Source organism: Trematomus bernacchii, unplaced genomic scaffold (assembly GCF_902827165.1).
Source record: "Trematomus bernacchii unplaced genomic scaffold, fTreBer1.1, whole genome shotgun sequence".
Classification (NCBI taxonomy): Eukaryota; Metazoa; Chordata; class Actinopteri; order Perciformes; family Nototheniidae; genus Trematomus; species Trematomus bernacchii.
The window spans coordinates 5,422,226-5,446,320 of record NW_022987564.1 but is presented as its reverse complement, the minus strand read 5'-3'; the positions used below and the strand labels follow the sequence as shown (position 1 = coordinate 5,446,320).

Here is a 24,095-nt window from a genome sequence, read left to right as displayed (position 1 = left end):
TATAAGTACAAATATAAACTCAGTTCACAAATCTGAATCTAATGCAGTCCTTTGCAACAACTGTGCAATACATTCTACCTCCATGAAGTGTATAAAAGTCAGAGGTGCTGATTCTACTTAACTGATATTTTGGCAACTACATTTTTAGTGCAGTTGAAGTAGGGCCACATTGCACTAAGAAGTGTTTTTAACATTTTGTCCACCTTGAGTAGCCTATCAAGTCAGTTAAACAGCATAAATGCAACCTCGAAACTAACCATTAAAGCAAATAATTTTTTGAAGGACGGTTGTATCAGACTGCCCTAGTTTCATTTGTGTACCTTTTAAACTGGCTTCAAGATAGAAATATAGATAGATAGATAGTTAGATACTATAAAAAGCCTACGCCAGATCTTTAATTCTAAATATATCACTTTCTTTATATTTATAGGCCTACCTTTAGATATCAACTGTAAGATTTGATGAACACGAAATTGTAAGCTTATTTTCTGTTTGTGGTTCTTGGTGTTGCAAAATTGAAGGCAGTTTTGCTTGGACAGCGTAACGACATTTGTGCCATCAACAGGTACGGATTCAGCTGTACATTTATCCTGTAAATGTGGCACTTTTCTTGCTGAGTGACCTATGCGTAATCTATCGGCCTTCGCCTGAGATCTACAAAAGATCTTATGAACACTAGTGTACTATTTCTGACATGGATTCCACACATTATTGAATTGGGCTGTGCGTTACGTTACATAGGACGCTAGGGGCACTTTGGTGTAGGAGACCCCTCCCTCTCTCAGTGAATGCAGATCCATGCCGGAGGTATAGCCGAGAGGATTCGCCATGTGCATTCGGCCCGCATGGCCAACGCCTCCTCGTTGTGCCAAACGGTCTGAAAGTTGGATAAAAACAAATGAGGGGGGGGAAGCACTCATCTCGCCCAAAGACACCCCCCTTGATTTATTTTGTGTGGCCACAGGAAAATCGGGCCTGCAATTGGACTTTGAGTTGTGGATCAGGGAGGGCATGGCTCCACTCTAGTTGGAGAAGATGGATGCCGTCATGTGGATAGTAGTACGTGTCATTCCCATATTGCGCGGAGGCCCGAGGAGGGGCGCAGGGCCCTCCCTAGTCAAGTTTCTTAAAATTAAATGTGCCCAGCTTTCAATTTAACAATATAGTGCAACATCATTTATGAATGGCCCCACCCCCTTTTCCTGCTCTTGTGTCATCAGTACAGCGCACTTAGCACAGCCGTGCGCACAAGCCCCCGCAATATCAGCGTCGTTCCTGCTATGGGCCTGCATGAGCGCATTGCCGTTTTACTATTCCTCCGCCGACCAATAAGAATCGAGCGTTTGCAGAGAAAGGCACACGAATGTGATTCTAGTAAAGATACACTGGGTTCTCACGGAATCCCTTTACGCACATAGCTCGCCAGGTTTTTTCCCCAACACCAATCCACTCTTCCCCTCCTTTTTTATCCACTCCCCTCTGCTGTCCCCACCCCAGATTCCCGTGCAATTTTCCCCAATCCCAAACACTTAATTGAGCAATTGGGATTCCTCACGTGTGGGCTGATTTGTAGTTTGAACACGTGGCTCATTCAAAAAAGCCGGAATAGCGGAGGATTTTTTTCACCCCCTTCTTCTTCTTCTTATTCTAGGATCTAGACTTAGAGGCGGGCGCCAGCCTTACCGTGTGTGACATTCTCTGTCTCTTTGCCAAGGGGTTTGGAGGAAGACACAAAGTAGTTTCTCCTCCTTTTCACCCAACGCGCCATCGTTTGGAGACACGAGATTAATAATTGAGCATTTATTTATTGCGCGATAGAGACAGAGGGGCGAGGGAGAGCGAACGCACAGTGAGGCTGCCAGTTTAAATCTATCTGTGGCTTGAACGACGGGAAGCACGCCACAGCCTCTCCGTAGTAGTATCGGCGATTTAGGCTACTCCAAAACACTGCACATCCGTGAGAGCAAACTACTATCTCTCCCTCAGCGTAAAGATTGTCCCTTTTTCGGCGCAAAACATGAATAAGCTATACATTGGCAACGTGAGCGCTGAGGCGAGCGAGGAGGACTTAGAAACTATCTTTGAGCGTTTGAAGATCCCGCACAGTGGTCCGTTTCTTGTCAAAACTGGCTATGCATTTGTGGATTGCCCGGACGAGAAAGCAGCAAACCTGGCCATCGAAAGGATATCAGGTGAGAAATGTTGGTTAAATAAAATTGTAAAAAAGTGGTGATTCGAAAGACGCACTCAACTGCTGCAATTGTATGAAGATTGCTTTTACTTGAGTCCTGTTGGGTGGGGGTGTATGCAACCATTTCTTTCTCTCGCACAACCGTTACTTGGCCTTTTGACACTGTGGGTTCAGAAAAAATAGCTGCCATGGGTTCGAGTGAAATGTGTTACTTGATAAACTGGTCGAGTAAACCCAATTATGGGGGGACAAGAAAGAAATACCGAGGCTTTCCTGTTGTGTGTGGCGTTCAGGCAGCGGGCTGTGGACGCCGTGTAGTGAACCTCATTGTGGGCTTTATCTAACGGCTCACTTTGGCACGATTGTGAACAGAAGCCGTAGTGTGTTGCTGCTTTTTATAAGCTTCAATTTGAACTCTCATACACGTCCAGGTTCCAAACTATAGGCCTTCTCTTGTGGCCACAACTTGCTACATTGTGAAGCCATTTCGCCCATGCTGACACACCAGGTGGTTTAATTGTGTTGGTCAAATGTAGGCCAACTAACTGAGCCAAACGACTATCTGCTTTTGTAAATAATTCACTTCGTCTCATGGTTTGTTATTAAATTATAGTAAGGCCTACTCACAACGGAACACGTAAGAATTAAGATAAACTCGTATCATTTTACGTATTAGCTGGTTCGTGTAGTGGCTCGCACATTTTTTTGCCTTTTGTGTTGCTAGTTTCAAATTATACTTGAATTATACTACATTGTGTACATATGCATGTTTAGATTTAAGTCCACTACCCAAAATGAGTAGCAAAATACTCCTGAATGTATTTCCACGAGCAGGAGAGGAGGCCTGTTGTTCAGGAGGTCAAATGATTAATGACACTAATAGTTGTGTCTTTTTGTTTTGTTTTTTTAGGTAATGAAGAACTCTTTGGGAAAGTTCTCGAAGTGGCGATCTCGGTCCCTAAAAGTCAAAGGTAGGTCGTTTTTACAATATAGCCTACTGCTTTTTGGTTCAACTCGTGGGAGCTGCAGTTGTTTGTCCTCCCAATTATCCTATTCTTCAATGAGCTTTTTTTTAATATTTTTCCGAAATGTGTGTTTACATTGCTGTGCAATTTTAATTCAGTATTTTTTTAATTTAGCTTAAATAAGGTGTGTTTTGTTCCCCCCTGAATGCTCTGGGGTCAAATGAAAGGGGCGTATGGTGGTGTACTCCCTCCTTTCGCCATGACTGTGTGGAGTGCTCCTAAAACCGTCGTGCATTAAGGTTTTAACCAGCCTATATTCTCTCGCTCGCACATATTGTATGTTCAGTACTTGGTATTGTTTGAGCTCCAACTTCGGGGCGATTAGCCTGAATGTGCAGGGTCGAAATGTGTGCAGGCTGTGTTTGAGGCGCACGGGCCTTGTGGAGTCGTCCATTTGAGAAGGATCTGCCCGTCATTCTCCCTGCCTGCCTTGCGCTTCCGCCCTCCTCTGCACATTGTGCTGCTGTTGCATGAGATGGACTCCCAAACGCGAGTGGAATGGGAGGTTTGGGGCCCAAGTCACGGAAAACCTTAGTTTCAGAGTTAGAGCCCAGTAGCCACACTTGGGCAGTCGTCTATTACCTAAAAAGTGAAATATAAATGTATTTCCGTGAAGGGTCTACGTAATGTGCCGAGGACGTAAAAATACTGAGGCATTTTGACATTGTATGCGTGTTTTTAGGTGGTGACGCAATTCGGCCATAATTAATAATTCTTTTGATTTCAATTAAAACGTCTCTCACTTGGTAATTGGTGTAATGTTTTCTTAAAGGTGTTACACGTAATATGCATGGTTAAGTCGCTTTTTAAAGTGTAATTGAATGATTTGCTGTTTTACGCAAAGTCACGTTTTGAAATCAGAAAGGCGAGGAGGAAACACGTAGGCTTGTGGACTGTTATATGTTTATTTGATATAGAAAGTACCTTGAGGTGAAAAAGGACATGGCAGAGATTTATATATTTTTCAAAAAATGTTCCACCTACAAGCTCCTGGCCACTTTGTAGGCTGCTGGTTTAAATGGTGCCTTGGATAAATAAACCAGGTAAGCTAAATGAGAATTTTGCGTCAAATCTTGAGACACATTTTCCAGATAACGAAAAAACTGGTGACGTTGCTCTGTCTTTTTAGTGCCTGCTGTGGTGGCTATGGCAGCAGCAGAGTCGAGTTTCAGCCACACTTTAAAAAGTAAAACGTGCCCTCCCTTTACAACATGGAACATAGCAGTAGTCAATGGGAACAGTATTCTGAGTTTGGGCTACACACTTGGACACTGGGGCCCCTCTTTGCATTCCAACCTGCAAATATTAACTGGGGGCTCGGCCAATCGCAATGGCTTAACCTTTGAACCTTTCAGCAAGGGGAAGTGCTGCAGCAGACAGATGAAGGTGGTTATAGTGGGGCTCGTGAAGATAGAAATGTGTAGAATAACATGCTGAGCAGTGTGGCGTTTCACATGTGCAATAATGCAACATGTAATCAAACATTTGGATGTGCATTCCTTTTTAAATTTGTCATGAACGTGGCCAAAACCCCCAATAAAAATATGTCCAGTTCACTAGCAAAAACATCTGCTGCTGCATTCAATAGTGACTTCAGGAAATCTGTGTATTAGCAGTTTAATCCAACATAATTCAGTTAATTGAAAAAATATTGTCCAGCATTGCATGGTGTTAGTAATATTATAGTTATTAAATATTTCAGCCATCTTATAGACATTTATATTTTGTTGTGAAAATGTGCTGTACTTGGCTTTGTTTTTTGTATTTGGCATTTAAAGTGGACACCCACATTTTCCTGACAATTTCTTGAACTTTAATTTATTTTTTACCCAGAAAGCATGTACAGGTACAATAAGAAACCAATAATCAATCAGAATCGTCCAGGTGTATTTACATTTCAGGTAAAACTGTTTAAAGGGACCTGTTTATAGTTTCACTTTTGATTCAGCTTTTTACAAGTATATTAAACGGCTTGTTAATGCAAGCAACTGGGCCATACGTATTTATTCTGGCTAACAGTCTATCATTGACCACTAAATGTTTTATTTAATTAATTGGTAGCAAAACAAGTTGCAGAAGTGTCATATTTTGAACACTTCCTCAGATTATGCTCCCCTTGTTGGATACATTTTTTTAAATCTTGCCCATCCCTAGATGCACATGAAGGAAAGGAAATGGCATGGCTGCATGAAGAGTGGCCCCAAAGAGAGGGGAAAATGTTGTTTAACATACTTTATCCATAGGTGAATAACTATATGCTTTATTTAAGAACATACAATAGTGTAGCTAATGTCCTCAGTGAGTGGGGTAAAGTAACAACTGTTATATCAGCTATATATTTTTTATTTATATAAAAAACTCCATAAATTGAGTTAATAGTGTAGATCGTATCAGTGCTGTTTGTAGAAAAGGCTCCTGGCTCTTATTTCAAGAATATCAGGTCATGGGGTCACAGTGAGGCCCCACCTGCAGAAACAGGGATTTAGGACGGAGACTTGGGGTGCCAGAGAATTATGAATGTGGCCCCTTGTTTTACCCAGACTGCAAGAAAAGACTCTTCCTCTTGCAAGGTCAAATCAGAATGACATTGTGCTTTTGCTTCCTCTTGCGTGTATATAAAATGGTTTGATGTAGCTAGGTAGCAGTCACAATTGTGTATTAGTGTTTGCAGAAGTTGATTAATTTATAATTGTTATTCAACTCATTGGAATTATCTGTGGGAATAGCCAATCTATCCAAATGTTGAATTTAGCTTATTGGGTCAGTGTGCATATAAGGCCTGTGAGAAGGCAGCGGAAACCAGGCTGTGGAGTTCAGTCATTCAGAACCTCTGCATACTGAATATTTGATATCTGTGGATGGGCGTTGAGCACAGGTCCCAAACCAGATAGTGTTGAGTGCTTCAGTGAGCTTTTGGAAATGAATACAGGTGTGATGCAGTCTCATTGTGAATGCTCTTGTCTTAAATGGCTGCATGCTTATGTGTTTTTAATACACCTACTTGTGTGCATTACGTCCACCCTGCAGGCTTGAGCTGCGCGGCTAAGGAAGCGGGCGAACATGTTGAATATTGGTCAATTTTTAAAAGTAAATAAGGAGTCCGGCCTCCTCCTGGCCATCACATGACGAGCCAACCCTAGTCACTCCTGTCCCTCCCCCTCCCACTTTTAACCCCGGCGCTACATGTTCCTGTCAGTGGACTTGTCCGTGTCCATGGTAACAGGGCCCCACCCCCACAGGGCAGAGAGGGCCCTTGTTACCCTTGCCTGAAACAGGACTAGTCCTCCCCCCCCACCCTCACAAACACCACACCCCACTCACACACACCTCCCCCCTCCCCAAATCAAAGGCTTGGACTAGGGAATGTATACCAACCCCCACCCACCCTATACCCTGGCTGACTTCTTCTGTGTGTGTGGAGCTATAGGTTAATCCGAGTGGAAGTGCTCGGTGCATTTGCACATTTCGCATGGCGTTCCCACCGCAATGCAGAGCATACAGAATGTGTGGGGAGAGGGGGCCGGATCAGCCAGGAATGGCACAGTGGGCCGGAAAGGGCTGGAATTCCTCTTGGAAGTTATTTGGGAATTTTCTTTACAATTTGCCCATTAAGAATAAAGTAGTTTCCTAATGTCTCAAAAATAAATATGTTTGTTGAACTGCTGCTGGCTTGATTGAGGTCTTAGAGGCTAAACTGAGGAATGTAAACTACTGCGGCCCCTGTTGCACATGTGCAGTATGCTTTTACTGCGTAGATGTCGTTGTGTGAGTTTTAAATAAATTGCGTTTTTGTTATGCACCCTTTAAAAAAAAAAAAAATGTGTTCATTTACTAAGGAATAAGTTTAAAAATACTGCATGGTGTATTTTCTTCACCAGCAGATTAGAAAACAACCAATAGCAGCGGAGCTGTTTGTACAGGATGAGCTGCATTTAAGTATTTTTTAACAGCTCAGTGATATTTTATGGAAAGTAACAAAAGATGCAACTCTTATGCACCCTTTTTTTTTATGAGAGTTCATTCACTTAGGAGACATTTTAAAAATGCTGCATGGTGTAATTTCTCACCAGCAGATTAGAAAACAACCAGTAACGGTGGAGCTGTTTTTACAAGATGAGCTCGGTGATTCTTTTTATATTTTTTTGAGAAAAGACCAAGAGATGCAAAAAAGTTTTTACACAGATGTTCACACACAAAGTAGTTTAAATGAGATGCATATGTATGAGGTCCATGTGTTGTGAGCGTAAGGCTGGTGTGAAAATGGGATGGGGTCAGGATTTGTGATTCCACTGTGTGTGTTCATGCTTCACCTCCCAGCCATATGTACATTTTGTTCCTTTAGATCTGTTCGTATCCACATGCAGCGGACTTTGGAGTGGCCAGGGCTTTTCTCACATTTGTAAAACTCTGTGACTCATTGATCCAGAAGTTCCTTGTCTGCGTGACCTCCACATTTACCCAGTATACTCATGATGCTTTCCACAATTTGTAACTACATTTGGGAACCTTCAAGCTAACAGGATGAATCTGGGAATTTTGTCCTTGTTTGATTCTAGTGACGGGGCACAACAGCACCTTTTTGTTAATACTGGTTTCCACTTGCTTCTGTTGTATTCACAGTCTCTAAAAACAAGCACGCAATTTAGATTCTTGCCATTGAGTGTGACGCTTTTTTTTCTACAGCAGCTGATACTCCTTGATCAGTGTATGTTGTAGTTGGGAGTGGGGTTGGGCCTTGCACCGGTTGAAACCTCATCATGCAATGCTATAGAGCAAATGATTGACTCTAAAATTGCAAATACACAACCTTCAGATGCATCTTTCTCTTTCCACTTGAATTGTATTCCCCTCTGCTCTCACCTTTATGCTTGCTTTCACATCTCCTTCGCACTTTGTGACACAATCTGTGATTTAGGACAAAGTGTGTGGTATGGGTTTAAAAAAAAAAAAAAAAAAGGTTTACATTTTAGGCCACACAGTTAAGATTCCAAATCGCCCCTTTGCCCTTTTTTTCTTCTCCATCATTTCCTCTCACGCTTTCCCCAGGGTGTCTCATTGCACCTGCTGGGTGGGGAATGGAATTAAAGCAGAAGTCGTATCTGCTGCTCCTCCATCTTGGTCTTTCTTGCTAGATGGAGTGAATGAAGACCTTTTTTGTTTTTCAATTAAAATGCCTTATTTTTTCATTGTGCTCTTGGTATTGTCGGCTACTAACTGAAACTCTCTCCTCTTCTCTCCCTTCTCTCTTTTCCCATCAATTTATCTCCCTCCTCCTTCATCCATCCCCCACCGTCTTCCTCCCTTGTTCTCTCTCCAGGAGCTGTAAGATGCAGATCAGGAACATCCCGCCTCACATGCAGTGGGAGGTGAGTGCTAACAGGCTGCTAACTGTTCCAGGGCGGGGCATTATTGGGCATTTAGTGGACTCTGGAGTCACCTTGCTTACCTTTTGGGTGTCAATTAAGCATGTTCTTTATAATTATTTTAACAAAGCTATAAGGTCAGGCCTAACGCACCAACCAGTGGGTGGAACTGTGATTTGATAAAGCAGAAATGACTTCAAATACCAAAGTGATTTCTAAAGGTTGAAGTCAAACAATTTTTGCTACACAGGAGCTTGGCATTACTGAACAAACTATTGGAAGAATTAAAAGAGTAAGGTCTCGAGGGTTTGGCCGAGTCAGGCACACGAGGAAACTTTAAGCAGTTACATGATCTTTGTAGTGTTGTATTGCTGAATGTGTTTGCAACCTACTAGGCTTGTTTCTTAAAGCATTTTGAAAAAGCTTATTGTTTTTTAATTAATTATTAATATATACAGGATCAGATGTTCTTAAAATGGCAAACAGGACTTAATTGTGCTGTTATGGTCACATGTGCTAGTTTGAAAGTGAATGCCTCTTCACACTGTCTTTTCTTGCAAAAAACACTCCTGGTAATGAAATAAAAATAAACCAAGTGTATTGTCTGAGGCGTTGTGAAACATTTCACACAACGGGGGGTTTGACGTGGCCCCCTGGCCAAGGCATGTGTGTTAATCCTAATATGGGGCAAAGAGATATTTCTTTAAAAAAAAATAATGTAGTGTACTATGTGGTTCTTTAGTGTGTTTTGTTGAAGAAATTAGTCTGGAAATTAAGTGATTTTGTATATTTTTGTACCTTTACAATTAGTTTACAATCAAGTGATGTGCTAGAAACATTACATGTCCAAAGATTATAATTTTGGAGTTTTGAGATTGAACTGTATCCTAATTTAAGTAAATAGTCTATGTTGTTCAATAATATATTGTGATGTATTTCTACGGGTGAAGTAGAATGGTATAAACTCTACAAAAGTACTTTTACATTTTAAGAAACAATACATCTGAAACACAAGTTTATACAATGCCCTTTTTGTGTCCGTTTGCACATTCATTTACAAACAAGGTACCAAACGGTAAAAATAAACAATATATATTATAATTCTGATAGTTGTGAAAGCTGAGTATATTTTGTTGACTTTATCTTGGAAAAATGTTAGGCAAAATCACACTTTTTCATCAGCAAACCATGTCTGAATTGGTCATGCTAAACTGTGCTCAGGTGCATAGATGGTTGGATGTTTTACAGAGGAGTTCAAGTGAATTTAAGCAGTAACACTGGCACTCAAGGTCGGTGTTAAATCTCAAAGGCAATTCTCTTGTTTGGTATTTCCTAAAGGGTCAAAAGAAAAAAGATGTGACACAAACTAAATAACTAAATCAATTGAATGATTCTGCTGTAAAATGTGTCGTTTCACCAATAAGGCAGTGGCCTCTTAATCTGACTTGGTGTTGAGCAACAGAAGTGTGTCCTTGCAATGTATTTATTTTTCCTTTGCATTGATGAACATTTAATCTAAAACTGTACTGTTCAGTGTTGGCTACAAATTCTTCTTTGAGTACACACTGATTTACTACGCAGACGTAAATTCATCTAGACTTTAATTTGACCACTTTTAAAGCTAACTGACAAATGTCACTACCTCTTTTTTCCTAAATCATTTTTGTCAAACTCAACATGGCAGCATTAACCTCCATGTTGAATCTCATGTGGCTGTAACACAGCTTTACGTGATTTGCCCCCCCCCCCTTCCCTCTGCAGAGGTTTAGCTGTGATGGCGTGAGCCTGTAGTTTCGTTCAGTTACATTTTCTCCTCCTAAAGACTATGCAAGCCTACTAAGAATGTTCTCATTGAATTGCACAATTGTTCAGTATTGTTCTGAATTGGGCGGTTAATACATGGCTTTAGATTTCAGCCTGATTCACTCAGTATGATCAAATGGCTACGGACAGACTCAGTGTTTTGTAATGGTGGTCTCGCTTTGCCTACGCATGTCCCTCAACTGCAGATCCACCCATGTTCCAAGCATGTAGCAAGAGAGCTGTTTGCTTTTTTTCAAAAGGTGACATGGAGGTTTCTCCGCCTCAGCGGGGGAGGGGTAAGAAGAATGGAGCAACAGAAAATAATAGGCTCTTTTGATGCAAAGGCCTTGTATGTATCTTATCAGGTAGATAAGACAATGGGTCATGGTGTGTAGCCCTGCAGCGAGAGAATAGTGGCGAGAGTAGTGGCGTGTTCACAGGCTGTAGTGGGTGGGTGGGCCTGGACTGTTTCCCCTTCCCTTCCATGTGCTCCGATTCACAGAATGTGTAGCATGAACTCGCACCCCTCCCCCAGCCCCTGCTTCCTGCTGGAATGTACCCCACCCTTTCCTGAGTGGCCTGGATTCCCATTGGCTGGGTTTGTTAGACGGACAGGCAGACAATCCAGTCATTAGCCGGCAACTCTTGGCTTCAGGGAACTCATATCGGCTCAGGAGCAGCCAATGGTGGGCAGCGGAGATGGCAGGGAGGCGGGAGGTTGGATGGTTGGTGGGTTGGAGGAGTAGGGGGCAGGGATGCAGCCTTGTTGGCTAAAAAGTGGGGTTGAGCTCTTGGGGGTGTGGCCTCAGATTAAACTGAGCATGGTTGGATGTCTTAGCTTAGTTTGGAACCCTCGCTCCCCCTCTCGCCCACATTTGATCACGATCTATGAATTAAAATCCTGTGGTTTCCAGATTTAGTCAGGTGGCCAGTGTGTTTGGGTTTTTCTATTGAATCATTTTCAATAAAGCGACATTTTTTGCTTGCATGATTATTATTTTTTTAATTAAAAGGATTGAATCATTTTGCCAATATTTTAAATGTCTCAAAAGTTTCCAAGTTGAATAGCGGTCTGCTTGAGAACCTAACAATTATTATTTATTTTAGAAATGTTTTTCTACATTTAAATAAATGACCTTGACTATGCAAGAATCTTGGAGGAAAAATAATAATTTGAGGTTGACAAGAAGCCATTTAATGTATCCATGTAACTCAACATAAAGCTCCAGGATTAATGGACTGTTCCCACAGATGAGCTTCTGCTCACCAGCAGGTTCTGGTCAAAAGCTTTCAATGTTTCTGAGTAATAATGGTTGTTGTTTTCTTTCAGGTCTTGGATGGTATGCTTGCTCAGTATGGAACAGTGGAGAGCTGTGAACAAGGTAAATACGGACTTTAGTTTAAACAATGCAATTGCAACAACAGATTATTCCATTACCTTGCCTCAAACACCTTTTTATACTGCATCAAGAATTGTTGTTATTGAACAGCTATACAATTTTGTTTAAGTTGCATTATTTATTAAAGCCAAATTGAAATGTCCTTTTAACAATTGTGTTGCCATGTAGAAGTAGCCACTGTTGATAGATTGCATCACTGAATTTGTGGATTGACTGCGCTGTGCCCTCCACAGTAAACACTGACACAGAGACTGCAGTAGTCAACGTTCGATATGCAGCGAAGGACCAGGCCCGTCTGTGAGTACACGCATACACGCACATGCAGTGTATTAACATCATTAACCTCCATCTCATCCGTCTGTCTCTGACATGGATCCGCTCAAGTTTTTCACTTTACCCAGCATTCTTTGTTGCAAATGACCTCCACCTCCCCGGTCCAGTCTTCTTGCAGTGTACCTGATTTCCTCTTTACAAAAAACAGTCCAGTTTAATTTGACATGCAATGAAGATAGGTGGAGGGGGGGTGTGTGTTGGAAAGGAAGGAGGGGGGTTAAATTAACCATATGATGCCCCCTGGTGTACATAAATCATACTACAATGTTTATCCATACACAAGTGGTTGTAGACATCTCCAGGCAATTGATGGTTTCACTATAAATCTTAATTCTTGAGGCTGAAGAGGCAGATGTAAATGAAGTGTGAATGCTATATTAAGTGGCTCACTAGAATTGATGCCGCTGCCGATCAGTATACTGTGCTTTTAAGAAGCTTGAACCTCTTTGTCGCTTAGTTTTAAATGTCCCCTCTCCTTGGATACTCCCATTGATAACGACATAAATGAGTTTTGCAGCAAAGTCATTCATAGCAGTGACTGTCTAAAAGCCTTCTGTGTTTTTAAATCATACCTGCTCACAAGTTTTCTGGACTGACATCTCTTTATGCTCTCCAGGGCGATGGAAAAACTGAATGGATCTATGATGGAGAACTTTGCCCTGAAAGTGTCGTACATCCCAGACGAGACGGCTGCAGCAGAGGGGGCTTCAGGCAGGGGCCGCAGAGGCTTTAACGCCCGTGGAACCCCTCGTTCCGGCTCTCCAGGTCAAGGTGCCCGGCCCAAAATGCAGTCGGACATTCCGCTGCGCATGCTGGTGCCCACGCAGTTTGTTGGGGCCATTATCGGCAAGGAAGGTGCCACTATCCGCAACATCACCAAACAGACCCACTCAAAGTACGTACCCAAATGTCAGGAGTTATACTGGAGCAGGTAGCTGTGTATGGTCACATTTCTGTACCGTTGATTTCCAGCGTTATAGGAATACTTCACCACAAGAATGATCCTTTATATCTTACTCCTTTTTACCTTGAATTTGGGAAATAACATTGCGTTGCATTCCTCCAGAGTGAAAGGAAAACCAAAAACAGTATTGATGAGTTCAAGTGAATGGGAGGGTGCCACATGAAACGACTCTTCTTCAAAACGTCAATTAACAAACTCTAGCACAACTTGTATATCCAAGTCTCTTGTTTGTATTTTGGAGAAAGCTCAAGACTTCCTGAACGCATGCCTTTTTGCTCAAATATAACTGTTGAAACATGGGAGTTGGATTATTGTGCACAGAGATGGTAAATTAATGTTTTGCTGTAGTTAAAATATGGCTTAGTTTACATAATTTCTTCAAGAATGTTCTGCACTTTTTGCTTTCTTTGTACACTGTTCAAAAATGTTAGCGCACACGATTGATATACAAATGATTGCTTTTGGGATGAAGTATCATTTTAAAATAATCTTCCTAACCTTCCACTAAAGTAAAAGTGCTAACATCACACCGCTTGTTCCTGTCAACCATATAACCTTAGTTTGAGTCTTGTTATACTACATCTCATTAGTACATTTGGTAGGGTGAACCACACAACACATTCTTAGAATGCCATAGAGACTGTATGACTTCAAGCGCATTCCTAAACTGGTTTTGTGTTGATCAGTTATTGCAAAGTAAGTCCTCAAATGCTCCATGTCGAGCCTCTTTTGTTCAAAGTCTACATGCTCTCACTACTGCAGCATATGACAAATAACACATTTTATCATAACTATTTAGACACTGCAGTGATTTTGGTCCAATATCAAAACTCAGATGATACTAGTCAGTAGATTGGGTTTGCCAATATTTCCTCCTGTTACACAAAAATCAAGAGAATCGTTTTTGAACTGAATGATTTAGTGCTCACTTCTCAATTCTAACACTAAAGACCAAAAACTATACTTAAACCTTCTAATGGCGCGTTTCCACTACAGCGAGGGCTGTGACGTCAGCGGCCCGTTTTTGGTTGCGTTTCCACTTGGCCTAGTACCGGCCGGCGGGTCCTAATTCACAGTTTTTCTGGCCTCATAAAATCGTGGGTCTAGGGCCAGAGACAACGAGGCTGAGTCGGGCTGAGTATGCTAAACTAGAGAGAGAATCGCTGGCAAGGGGGCTACAACTACAACAAGATGGACATATTTGACCGTGATTTCATTGTAATACACGTTTCAAAATGATGCCGAAGTAACAACATACTGATACCGGTTAGTAAAAACCATGAATTAATGCTTTGACAAGTCTGCAGACAGACGGCAGGCGAAAAACCTTTTAAAATGCGTGTTTTCTAAATGGAGATTGGCTAAGCTAACGCAGTATATGCTCCGACCGTCCACACTCACAACAACGGCCTATACAGACATAAATAAAGCAGCGACTGTATTCGCCATGACACAGGCAGTCTGTGGTTTGTACTTGTTTAACTTTTGTCTAGTTTCTGAACATATATGAGGAGCTGTGAGCTCTGAGTGCTAACAGCTAACGGCTGTGTTGTTTTTCTGGGGTTCTCATTGAAGATGACGTCACGGCTCCGCCTACACTGCGTTACTATAGATACTACCCCAGTTCCTAAACTGTAATGGAAATGCGCCATAAAGTGAGCCAGTCCTAACGAGGCCTAGCCATACCGAGCGAGGCCGTGTAGTGGAAATGCGCCATAATAGTCCTTTACTTCGACCCAAACATATCTACATGTTTCATTAGGCTCTATCTTTTATCTCAGGCAGCTGATTAAAAGCGCCTCTGTCTGTGGGTCTAAAAACTCACTTGAAGTCCCATTTTGGTTTATATAGCAGTGATCAATATCTGAAACAAACGCCACCAAAAACTGAAATCTTTTGGCTTAGCTTGTTAATTTGGGACAATGTATTCATATCTAACGCTGCCCCCTTCATTTATTTTTGTTTTATTGTCTTTTAATCTTTTGTTTTTCATTGTTTAATCATTCTTAACCAATATGGGTTATTATATCATTTTTTTTCTAAGATTGTTTGATCTTATCTAAATGCATTCATGTCCTATCTTGTTGTTGAAAAGATGCTTAACAAATGTGTCTTGTCTGTACTCCAGGATTGACATCCACAGGAAAGAAAATGCAGGTGCTGCAGAGAAGCCCATCACTATTCACTCCACTCCTGAAGGCTGTTTGAACGCTTGTATGACCATTATGGAGATCATGCAGAAGGAAGCTGTCGACACAAAGTTGTAAGTTTCCCCCAAATAAAAATGAAATACAAAATATTTGCAAGGGTTCTTATAATTTTCTAATTGTAAAAGACTGAACGTGGTTATTTTGTTAAACACACCTGATATAATCGTCGGCTCTCTTTTAAATGACGTTTTTTTTCTCACATGACAATATTAAAAAGTAGTCTTAACAGTTGTGTCTGGTAATAAAGTCACATGTTGAGAGATAGATACTTTCTAAGAACTTTTACAGCTTGTTTATGATGAATGAAATGCATGCAGACAACATTATATTGGTAGGAGAGGGCTGATCTGGATGTTGTGTTTAAGGTTCTCATTTTAACTTCACATCCCATCTGTGTCTTGCAGTACTGAGGCGATCCCACTGAAGATACTTGCACACAACAACTTTGTAGGAAGATTAATTGGAAAGGAAGGACGCAACCTGAAGAAAATCGAGCAGGATACCGGGACCAAGATCACAATCTCTGCGTAAGTTCACTTTTTTATTGACATGTATATGCTTTAGTGTCAATAGGCGAGTTCACACTGGAGTACTTTTCACCGTACTTTTCGCGTTTAGTTCCGTTAGTACCCCTTATGTCACGTTCACACCAAAAAGAGTACTTAATCCCGGGAACTTTTACCCCCATTTTTAGTGCCTGCTGAGAGGTGGTACTTTCCTGGGGGAAAAAAGTGCCCGAATTGCAAACCACGCCCCGTAAAACTCTGAAATGTTTTGTAGAGCCGCCATTTTATTATCCTTGCATTAGCATTATTAGCATTAGCATTCGCCCAGCGCACAAACACAGAGAGACTAACTTATGGCAACACAAAATAAAACATGGGAGCGGTGGAGATGAGGAGGTGTCGGCGTTCCGGCGATTTACTCGGAAGGCTCAGTAGAAGCTGTTGGGAGTCCCAGCAGCTTCTACTGAAGCCAGTCCCCAACTCCGGGGACTTCCGGCGGCAGTATACGCCGTGAAGTTGTTTGCGGCCTGCCAGTAAACCCAAAGCAGAAGAAGACGAAGTGACATCAGCGACTCATTTGCGTAATCTTCCCTCAGGGAACTTATTCCAGTGTGAACACGATCTGTACTAAGTGCCCTGGGGTAATAAGTGCCGGGGCACTGAGTACGGCAAAGTACTTGGTGTGAACGCGGCTATTTAGACACACACATAATGTATCCCCTCACACTTCCCTCCATTCTTCTTTCCAGTCTCCTTGACCTGACCGTGTACAACCTAGAGAGGACCATCACGATAAACGGCACCCTCAAGGAGAGCAACAAAGCTCTAGAGGAGTTGATGACGAAGATCATGGAATCGTATGAGAGTGACATGGCCGCTATGAACGTAAGCATTTTTATTGATATCGAAACTCTTATTTCCTTCAAGTGGGAGATGTGTAAACAACTTGATTTCTAACGGAACATTTCAATATGAAGTAATAAAAACAGGAAACCAGAAAATGTGTTTTTTTTTTAGGAAGGAAATACGGAACATGCACATCAGTCATCTGGAATAGCCATAGCAGCACTTTCATATCCTGTCATATTCATGCATACACTTTAATTTGGGAGTTTTCCATTTCTGTTGGTGCACACGGCTCTCATGACCGTATTTCTTGGATTGGCTGGGCATTTTAATTGGGCTCGACTGGCAAAAATGTTCAATCAATGCAAAGAATTTTATGCTAAAATGCAGTCCATTGGAAAAAGGAAACTTTTAACAATGCGGTACAAATAATGCTTCAAAAGCCTGGGTGGATAGTCTGAAATCTGGGTTAATAAACATATATGTTCAAATGAAGCCGATGTTCCTCTGAGATTGATATTTATCTTTTTAACTCTGATCTGAAGTCTTGACTTGTCTGTTAAACTTGTGCTCTTTCTTACTGGTGTCTATGAGCAAGCATACAAACCTTGATGTGCGTTGCATTAATGGATCTGTTCCCATTTCTCTCCAGCTGCAGTCCAACCTGATTCCAGGCTTGAATCTGAACGCTCTGGGTTTGTTCCCCAGCGGAGCGCCAGGCATGGGCCCCTCCATGTCCGGGATGCCGCATCATGGAGCCCACGGTGGATCAGCCTATGGAGTAAGTGACGGTCTTCTTTTCACATCTAATACAGTATATCTTAAAAACTTACATTAAAATCCAAGAAATCGCTGTGTACACAAACTGTATTCCACAGCTTTTGGGTGAGGGTTGTAAAAAACGTTATATTTAGTCTGTAGCAACTCTACCTCATGTTGCTTTGTTTCCTTTAGTGCAGTCCTTATGGTGGTGAGGGGACATTTTGGGCTTCTATGCTCTCTGCGAGCAGCCAGCCCTTTTCTGTAAGTCCCCCGTCCCAAAGTGCTTTGCACGGCTTGTGGCTGCTCGCTGCGGGATTAGAGCGGCAGGGTTTGCTACTGAATAAAGTTATTATTCTGCCCCTTGATCTTTGACCTTTCTTAGGTAGACCCTGATCTGTGTGCTTAGGGAAACACAAATCCTGGAGGGCAAAGGTATATTGGCTTCTCGCCATATTTTAAATGTTCTACAGTGTTATTTCTGCAAATTATGCTGCAGTTGCACTTTTGTAGGAAGGTGAATGTCTTTCAAACAGAACTTCCTCGGCAGTAAAAGTCTATCTCCAGATTTAGAGGCTGCCAAAATAAATTGTTATAGTACCCCCAGCTGACAGATTGAACAGAATATTGGCCTCAATCCAAAATCAACAGTGCTACTTGTTGTCCCACCTAGTCGATGTACACCAGAGCTCCAGTCAATCACACACTTTAAACACGTGTGATGTAGCAGTTTGCAACCACGCTTCCTTCAATACATCTTCTCCAACTAAACATGAACACTGTGGGTTTTTTTCTTGAAGAGTTTCAAGTATTATGCATGTTGCTTATTAGGATTGTGGCTTTGGATAACAAATAAACATTAACAAAGTAAGAAGAGGAAAACAAATTCCCACTGGGTTTAATGGTCGTAGGAAGAAAAACCCAACTGAAAAGCTTTTGCTGGATCCACTGTCTGCATTGCTGAAGATGGTCGTCTGCACGTGATCACAGTTGTAATAAAGTGTTGATTTTCCCAGCAGGGACAACCGGAGTCGGAGACCGTTCACCTGTTCATCCCTGCACTCGCTGTGGGAGCCATCATTGGAAAACAGGGTCAACACATCAAACAGCTGTCACACTTTGCCGGAGCCTCAATCAAGGTGAGCGTTGGACAGGAAGTGAAGTTTGGAGTCTCGGTGATGTGTCGATGACTGCGGTCTACCTGTTTTCCCTTTTTACCGATAGGAAACATAAGTGAAGGTTGCCGTTTTTTGTATTTATTGCTGACCGTTTGTCCTCTTCAGATTGCCCCTGCAGAAGAGAAGGACTCCATACAGCGGGTTGTCATCATCATCGGAACACCAGAGGCTCAGTTTAAGGTACCTCTTCACATCCATAAAAACACATAAAACCCTCATAGTAGTTATAAAGAGTTGAGACGCATAGCTACATTTTATGTGAGCAGCTGTTTGACTTCTGCAGACATAATGTTCTTGTAGCTCAAGACTGCCTCTGGAGAGCCAGTCTTGAGTGTTTTCTAGGGCTTTTTTTATTCTGTAAAAATGTCCCCTTTTCAGAAATGCAGCATGAGTAATCTGTGTTTTTCCGGTTGCAGGCTCAATGTCGCATCTTCGGCAAGCTGAAGGAAGAGAATTTCTTTGGACCCAAAGAAGAGGTGAAGCTGGAGGCTCACATCAAGGTCCCTTCCTTTGCTGCTGGACGCGTCATCGGGAAGGGTGGAAAAACGGTAAGAAAGGGCTCAAACGTATTAGTGGTTATACTAGCTGTACAAACCCAAGCCAGCAGCTGACGAAGCTAAACTAGGCACTACATTTAAGTGTTCAGTCGCAATTATTTTATCCCTTTTGTGGCTGCAGGTGAACGAGCTGCAGAACCTGACCTGTGCAGAGGTGGTGGTGCCCAGGGACCAGACGCCTGATGAGAACGACCAGGTTATCGTCAAGATCATCGGACACTTCTTTGCTTGCCAGGTGGGTTTTTCTAAACAACTGGAAGATCTACAGTACTTCAGAAAGTAACAGTCCCTAGGTCTGATTCCGCAGAGGCACTGTTTTCCTTCAGATCTGCATTTGAAGAAAGGTCTTACTAAACTTGTTTGAGAGAGCTGTAATCCCGTACATGCTAAAAAAAAAAAAAGCAAGGCGGCTGCCTCTGTGTTTTCGAGCGCTCCGTTTTGTGCGTTAATTCAGTGTTTACATAAAGTACTTCAAACTGTTTCACCAGGGAAGGGTTCCTAAATATAAGATAAACAACTTCAGCGGATTACATTAATGTATACAATATCTGTTTTCTTTTTTTATTACTGCCGAATTGTATTCCATATTTTATTCCATTCTATTTCTATGTAAATACTGCTATATTTGACTATATTCTTTATTATTTTAAATATATTTATGTTATTTGTTTATGTATGCACCATGACATCAAGTCAAATTCCTCATAAATGTAAACCTACCTGGTAATAAACCCGTGTCTGATTCTGAAGAGCATCAGACCTCTCTTAAGGATTTCATGATCAGATCTCTTTCTTTTAAGAACTCTTGTTGTGATAACTTGGCTCTAATCTCGTCATGTTTTATGTCCTGTAGCTGGCCCAGAGAAAGATCCAGGAGATCCTGGCCCAGGTGAGGAGGCAGCAGCAGCCTAAGCCCACATCTGGAGGCCAACCGCCACAGCCCCGCAGGAAGTAGATCTCCAGCAGACCTGGAGGAACGGTGACTGAATCTGCCAGAAGACTCGACAGACGGATTGATGAAGCAGAGTCCGGGGGGAGAAGAAGAAGACAAGGGGTCGTAACGCTCATCTCAGGGGTCAAAGATTATCAGAACCCAACCAAACATCCACCCTTCCTTGTCTTGCTTGATGAACTTTCAGGTGTGGCTAATAAGAGACGATCCACCTCCAAATCTCCACCCACCTCACTTCTCTGCATCTCTGTGAGAATGTACTTCTGAGGGCTCCCAACGACGTCACCTGCCCTCACACGTACGCACCCCTCGACCGCTCTCCTCCTCCCCCACGGGTGTGTTCAAAATATTATTATTTTTGTCCTCTTTTTACACTAGAAACACAAAGAAGAAATAAGGACCCCCCCCTCCTATCAGCTACTTGGTGTGGTACTTCAAACCTGACAAGATTATTTTGTTGAATTAGTTTTTTTCTTTTTTTTAAGTGTTTAATTGGTTTATGAAGCTTTCTCATGAGTTTTCTGTGGAAAAGGCATTGCTATCAAGGTCCTGGTTGGACCAACAGAAAGGTTTATTTTGGGGGAGGGTTGGCTCAGATTGGGTGGGCCATGTTTAGGGGAAAGATTCTTGTTTCAGGCCAGGACCCCTGAAAGGGTGGATTATATTGGGTGTCCTGCCCTAGTAATGATAGTGGCATTTTATAAATTTGGATGCATTTTATAGATAGACCTATATACATAGATGAATATATATTTAGAGGTGAGGGCAGCGCCACGACTGACACTTAGGGAAAACAGTGCCGAACTGCTGCTGCCCAGGAAAACCAATTTAATATGCATTTTACTTAACTACCTCAGGATCTAGTACCTCAGAAGAGAAAAGAAAATGATTATATATATGAAAAAATGTTCCTTTCTTTTTTATTTTGCTTTTGTGGTATTTTGTATACTTTATAAAGCTGATAGTCTTTGAACATTTTTATTTTTTTAAGAAAATTTAAAATTTGGTCAGCTGCCAACTGACCTTGCCTTCAACTCGGATGCTTTAGGTGGCTTTGTTCATGTGTATGTGTGACTTAAGATGACCCTGTACATAAAGTCTATTTGTACATAGCAGCCCCGGAGCAAGAGTTGGCGCCCCCTCAGCTGGCGGCTGACAGGAGTATCGAGAGAAAATCGCCTCAGTTTTTCCCCTGAGGGTCCACCATCTTCTGAAAAAAAACTACAAAACAACTGCAACATGCAAATAATGCCAACCGTACATCATTGCAGCAATGCCGTTTAGTTTTGGGATTGACATTGTTATTGGTAATGGTACTTTAATTTGTCAACAAAAAAATCTTTTTTGCCTTCCTAGGAGGGCTGTCGTCAGGGCAGTGTGGACTTTAGGAGTCTGCTCGCTGCCCTACAGTCAGCAGAGAGTCTGTTTTTTCGTCTGTTTTGTTCCCAGACCATCTGCCACCTTCTCGATGTCGGTGTCTTAGCAAGGTCCAAGCCGGACTAGGTTTTTTTTTTCATAGAGCAAGCTTTGTCAGTTCGCAGTGGCCCTTGTAGCCAGGCCGTCAAGTCAATGTAAACGTTGTTCACTGCATGGTGAGGGTAGGGGGAGACTCACTGATAGACGCATATTCTTCTTTCTTTTTTTTGCGCTATAGAAAATTGATTTAAACAAAACATTCTCTGTATCCCACAAATGTAACTTGATGTTGATTTGTTCAAACAGGGAAAAAGCCAGAAAAGGCAAAATACTGAATGACCCCCGACTTTGGGGGGTGGTAAGAAAAGAGGAAAGGAATCCAAAACTTAAATATACAATTTATTTCATTTGTCTCTTCATGCCGAATGTAAATATGTTGATTGTGGTAAAAGTGCTCGAGTGTATCCATGCTTCCACAGTAGAACGCCGTCTACCTCAGCTGAGGGGGTGGGGGGTTGTTGTGGCACGAGGCACCCCCCCCTACCCCCACTGAGCGCCAGCACGCACCGATACCTCAGTCCCCCCCCCCCCCTCCGAACACTTCTTTATAAATGGGCGCGCCATCCTAACACCACGCTTAACTGAGGGGCACAAGTGATACTTAAAAATATCCCGACACCTCCCAAATCCCTGCTTCCTTCCTGCCAAACCACCCTCCCCATCCCCCCCCCCCCCCCCCCCCCCCCCCCTCCTTCGCAGTTTGTTTTGATCTACCTCTTTAGACCCGTATTTGAAGTAGAGGCATTCTTCTATTTGTTAGAATTTAGCCCCCGCCCCCTTCTTTATGCCTCCCCATGCTTCCCCCCAGATATGAATGAAAACGTAAACTAAAATCATGTACTCTTTAGAACTTGAGAGAATAATCGAGAAAAAAAAAGTGATCAAAAATATTTTCTTTGCCAGTGTTTTATATGTACTCTTTGACTTAATTGAAATCCTCAACCGATGGTTATTTCTTTCTGCTTTCTATTTTTGGTGGTGTGGCTTACATGTATTTGAACTTTTGCTTGGGTTTTTTTTGTGAGAAAGGTCAAATCACGCGTTTGATTTTGCATTCAATAGTTAAAATGAGAAAAAATACAGTTTAAAAATAAAAAAAAAGGGCCTTGCCTTTTCTTTCTGATTTGTAAGACTTCAAAAATAGATACAAGTCCTGTCTTTCTTTCCCTTTCGTCTTTTACAGATGCTACACTCTCTCGCTGATTTGGTAGCTAGTTTCTTCTGTTAGCATTTCTTGGCTGTGTAACGTGAAACATCCTGGTATAAGACAGATGAGGGACTGGGTCTCTGAGTTTTTTTTGGAGAAGTGATCTAACTTCAGCATGATATTCCCTACACCTCCTCTGCAACCATGCTTGTGCCCCTTCACCTCCCCTTCACACACAGCTCCACTTGTCAAATGCCTCTGAATAAAAAAAAAAATTAAATATTGGTGTTTTCTGTTTGCTTTTTTAAGGGGACTGACACACTTTCTCTTGTGGGATATGGCTGTTATATTTTTGGAAGAAATCTATTGGATTAAATGTCTTAAGGAAGATTGCTTTGTGGCACAAAACGGTCTATTCTTGGTCGATGTTGGAACCTGAAATCATACACACTGTCGGTGACTTTATTTTGTTACAATTGGATATGTTCCTTCTCGGGTTAAGATTAATGATGTTAAGTCTAAAACTCTCAATGCTCTTCCATTCTTATCAAAACTTGCATTGAAACCTTGAGGGTTTTTAACATTGTGGCCCGACGGTATGTTGTGCAATAAACGGTACATAATTGTGTATAATATACAATATAATACTCATTATGGCATACACAAGCAACAAACTTGTATATTTTGTATATATATTTTTAATATTATCAACAGGTGTCCAATGCAAAGGGAAACAACTGAATTCAGACGGACTGGATGTCAATATATTTTAGAATTTCTGAGATGTTCAACAACCATCCGTAATGTTTTTTACAGCTTTGAGAAGCACTCTCATTTGCTTTGTGCACTGCATTTGAAAACAAACAGGTGCACTTTAACAGCCCACTTTCTTTTTCTTGTGTCTTGAAGGTAACCCCAGATTTAGAAAATTCGAAAATCTCAAGAGTCCCTTCCAAACAACCCATCCTCACTTTAACCACCTCGAAAGAGCATATCTAAGGTAATAATGTAGACACAGCCCTCTCTTTGAGTGTTTATTTTTCTCATGTTTAAACACGCTACATAAAGACCTTTTTAGAATTTGTACTGTATGTAGTGTGTACTTTGGAAACGACTATAAGAGCTGATGTTATGTTTAGCAAACGACGAAACGCATGTCTCCATATGTATACCGGTGAGGGTGTAGAACATTTGTCCAGGATACACTCAAGGTAAATTACCATAGTTGATTTGTTGACATCATAGGCTTTCAAATGCTCCAACCTTGAGATAAAGTAATTTTATTGAATAGTAAAAAGAGATTTCTACCATTTGTGAATGTACTGAAGCAAGGTCGGTCAAATAATTCATATTCCCGTACAAAAACATGAAGAGAAATGACTGAA

General features: G+C 41.7%; 1 protein-coding gene across 1 annotated transcript; it reads left to right on the top strand.

The window, feature by feature from the left end:
• The first annotated feature begins 1,654 nt into the window (after positions 1–1,654).
• On the top strand, positions 1,655–22,207 carry igf2bp3 (insulin-like growth factor 2 mRNA binding protein 3). The gene is made up of 15 exons (XM_034124299.1): positions 1,655–2,192; positions 3,102–3,162; positions 8,534–8,582; positions 11,713–11,764; positions 12,016–12,079; positions 12,732–13,010; positions 15,208–15,342; positions 15,694–15,816; positions 16,545–16,680; positions 17,294–17,422; positions 18,417–18,539; positions 18,684–18,758; positions 18,995–19,126; positions 19,257–19,370; positions 19,989–22,207. The coding sequence occupies exons 1-15, from the start codon at positions 2,018–2,020 to the stop codon at positions 20,088–20,090; spliced, it is 1,749 nt and encodes a 582-aa protein (XP_033980190.1). The 5' UTR covers positions 1,655–2,017; the 3' UTR covers positions 20,091–22,207.
• Positions 22,208–24,095: the final 1,888 nt, after the last annotated feature.

What these genes read in the sequence shown, in the direction of transcription:
- igf2bp3 (XM_034124299.1), top strand. Translation starts at nt 2,018, where the DNA reads ATGAATAAGCTATACATTGGCAACGTGAGCGCTGAGGCGAGCGAGGAG. An exon ending in TCGGTCCCTAAAAGTCAAAG is followed by an intron (nt 3,163 to 8,533) that starts GTAGGTCGTTTT and finishes TTCTCTCTCCAG; the next exon opens with GAGCTGTAAGATGCAGATCA. An exon ending in GAAGCTGTCGACACAAAGTT is followed by an intron (nt 15,343 to 15,693) that starts GTAAGTTTCCCC and finishes TGTGTCTTGCAG; the next exon opens with TACTGAGGCGATCCCACTGA.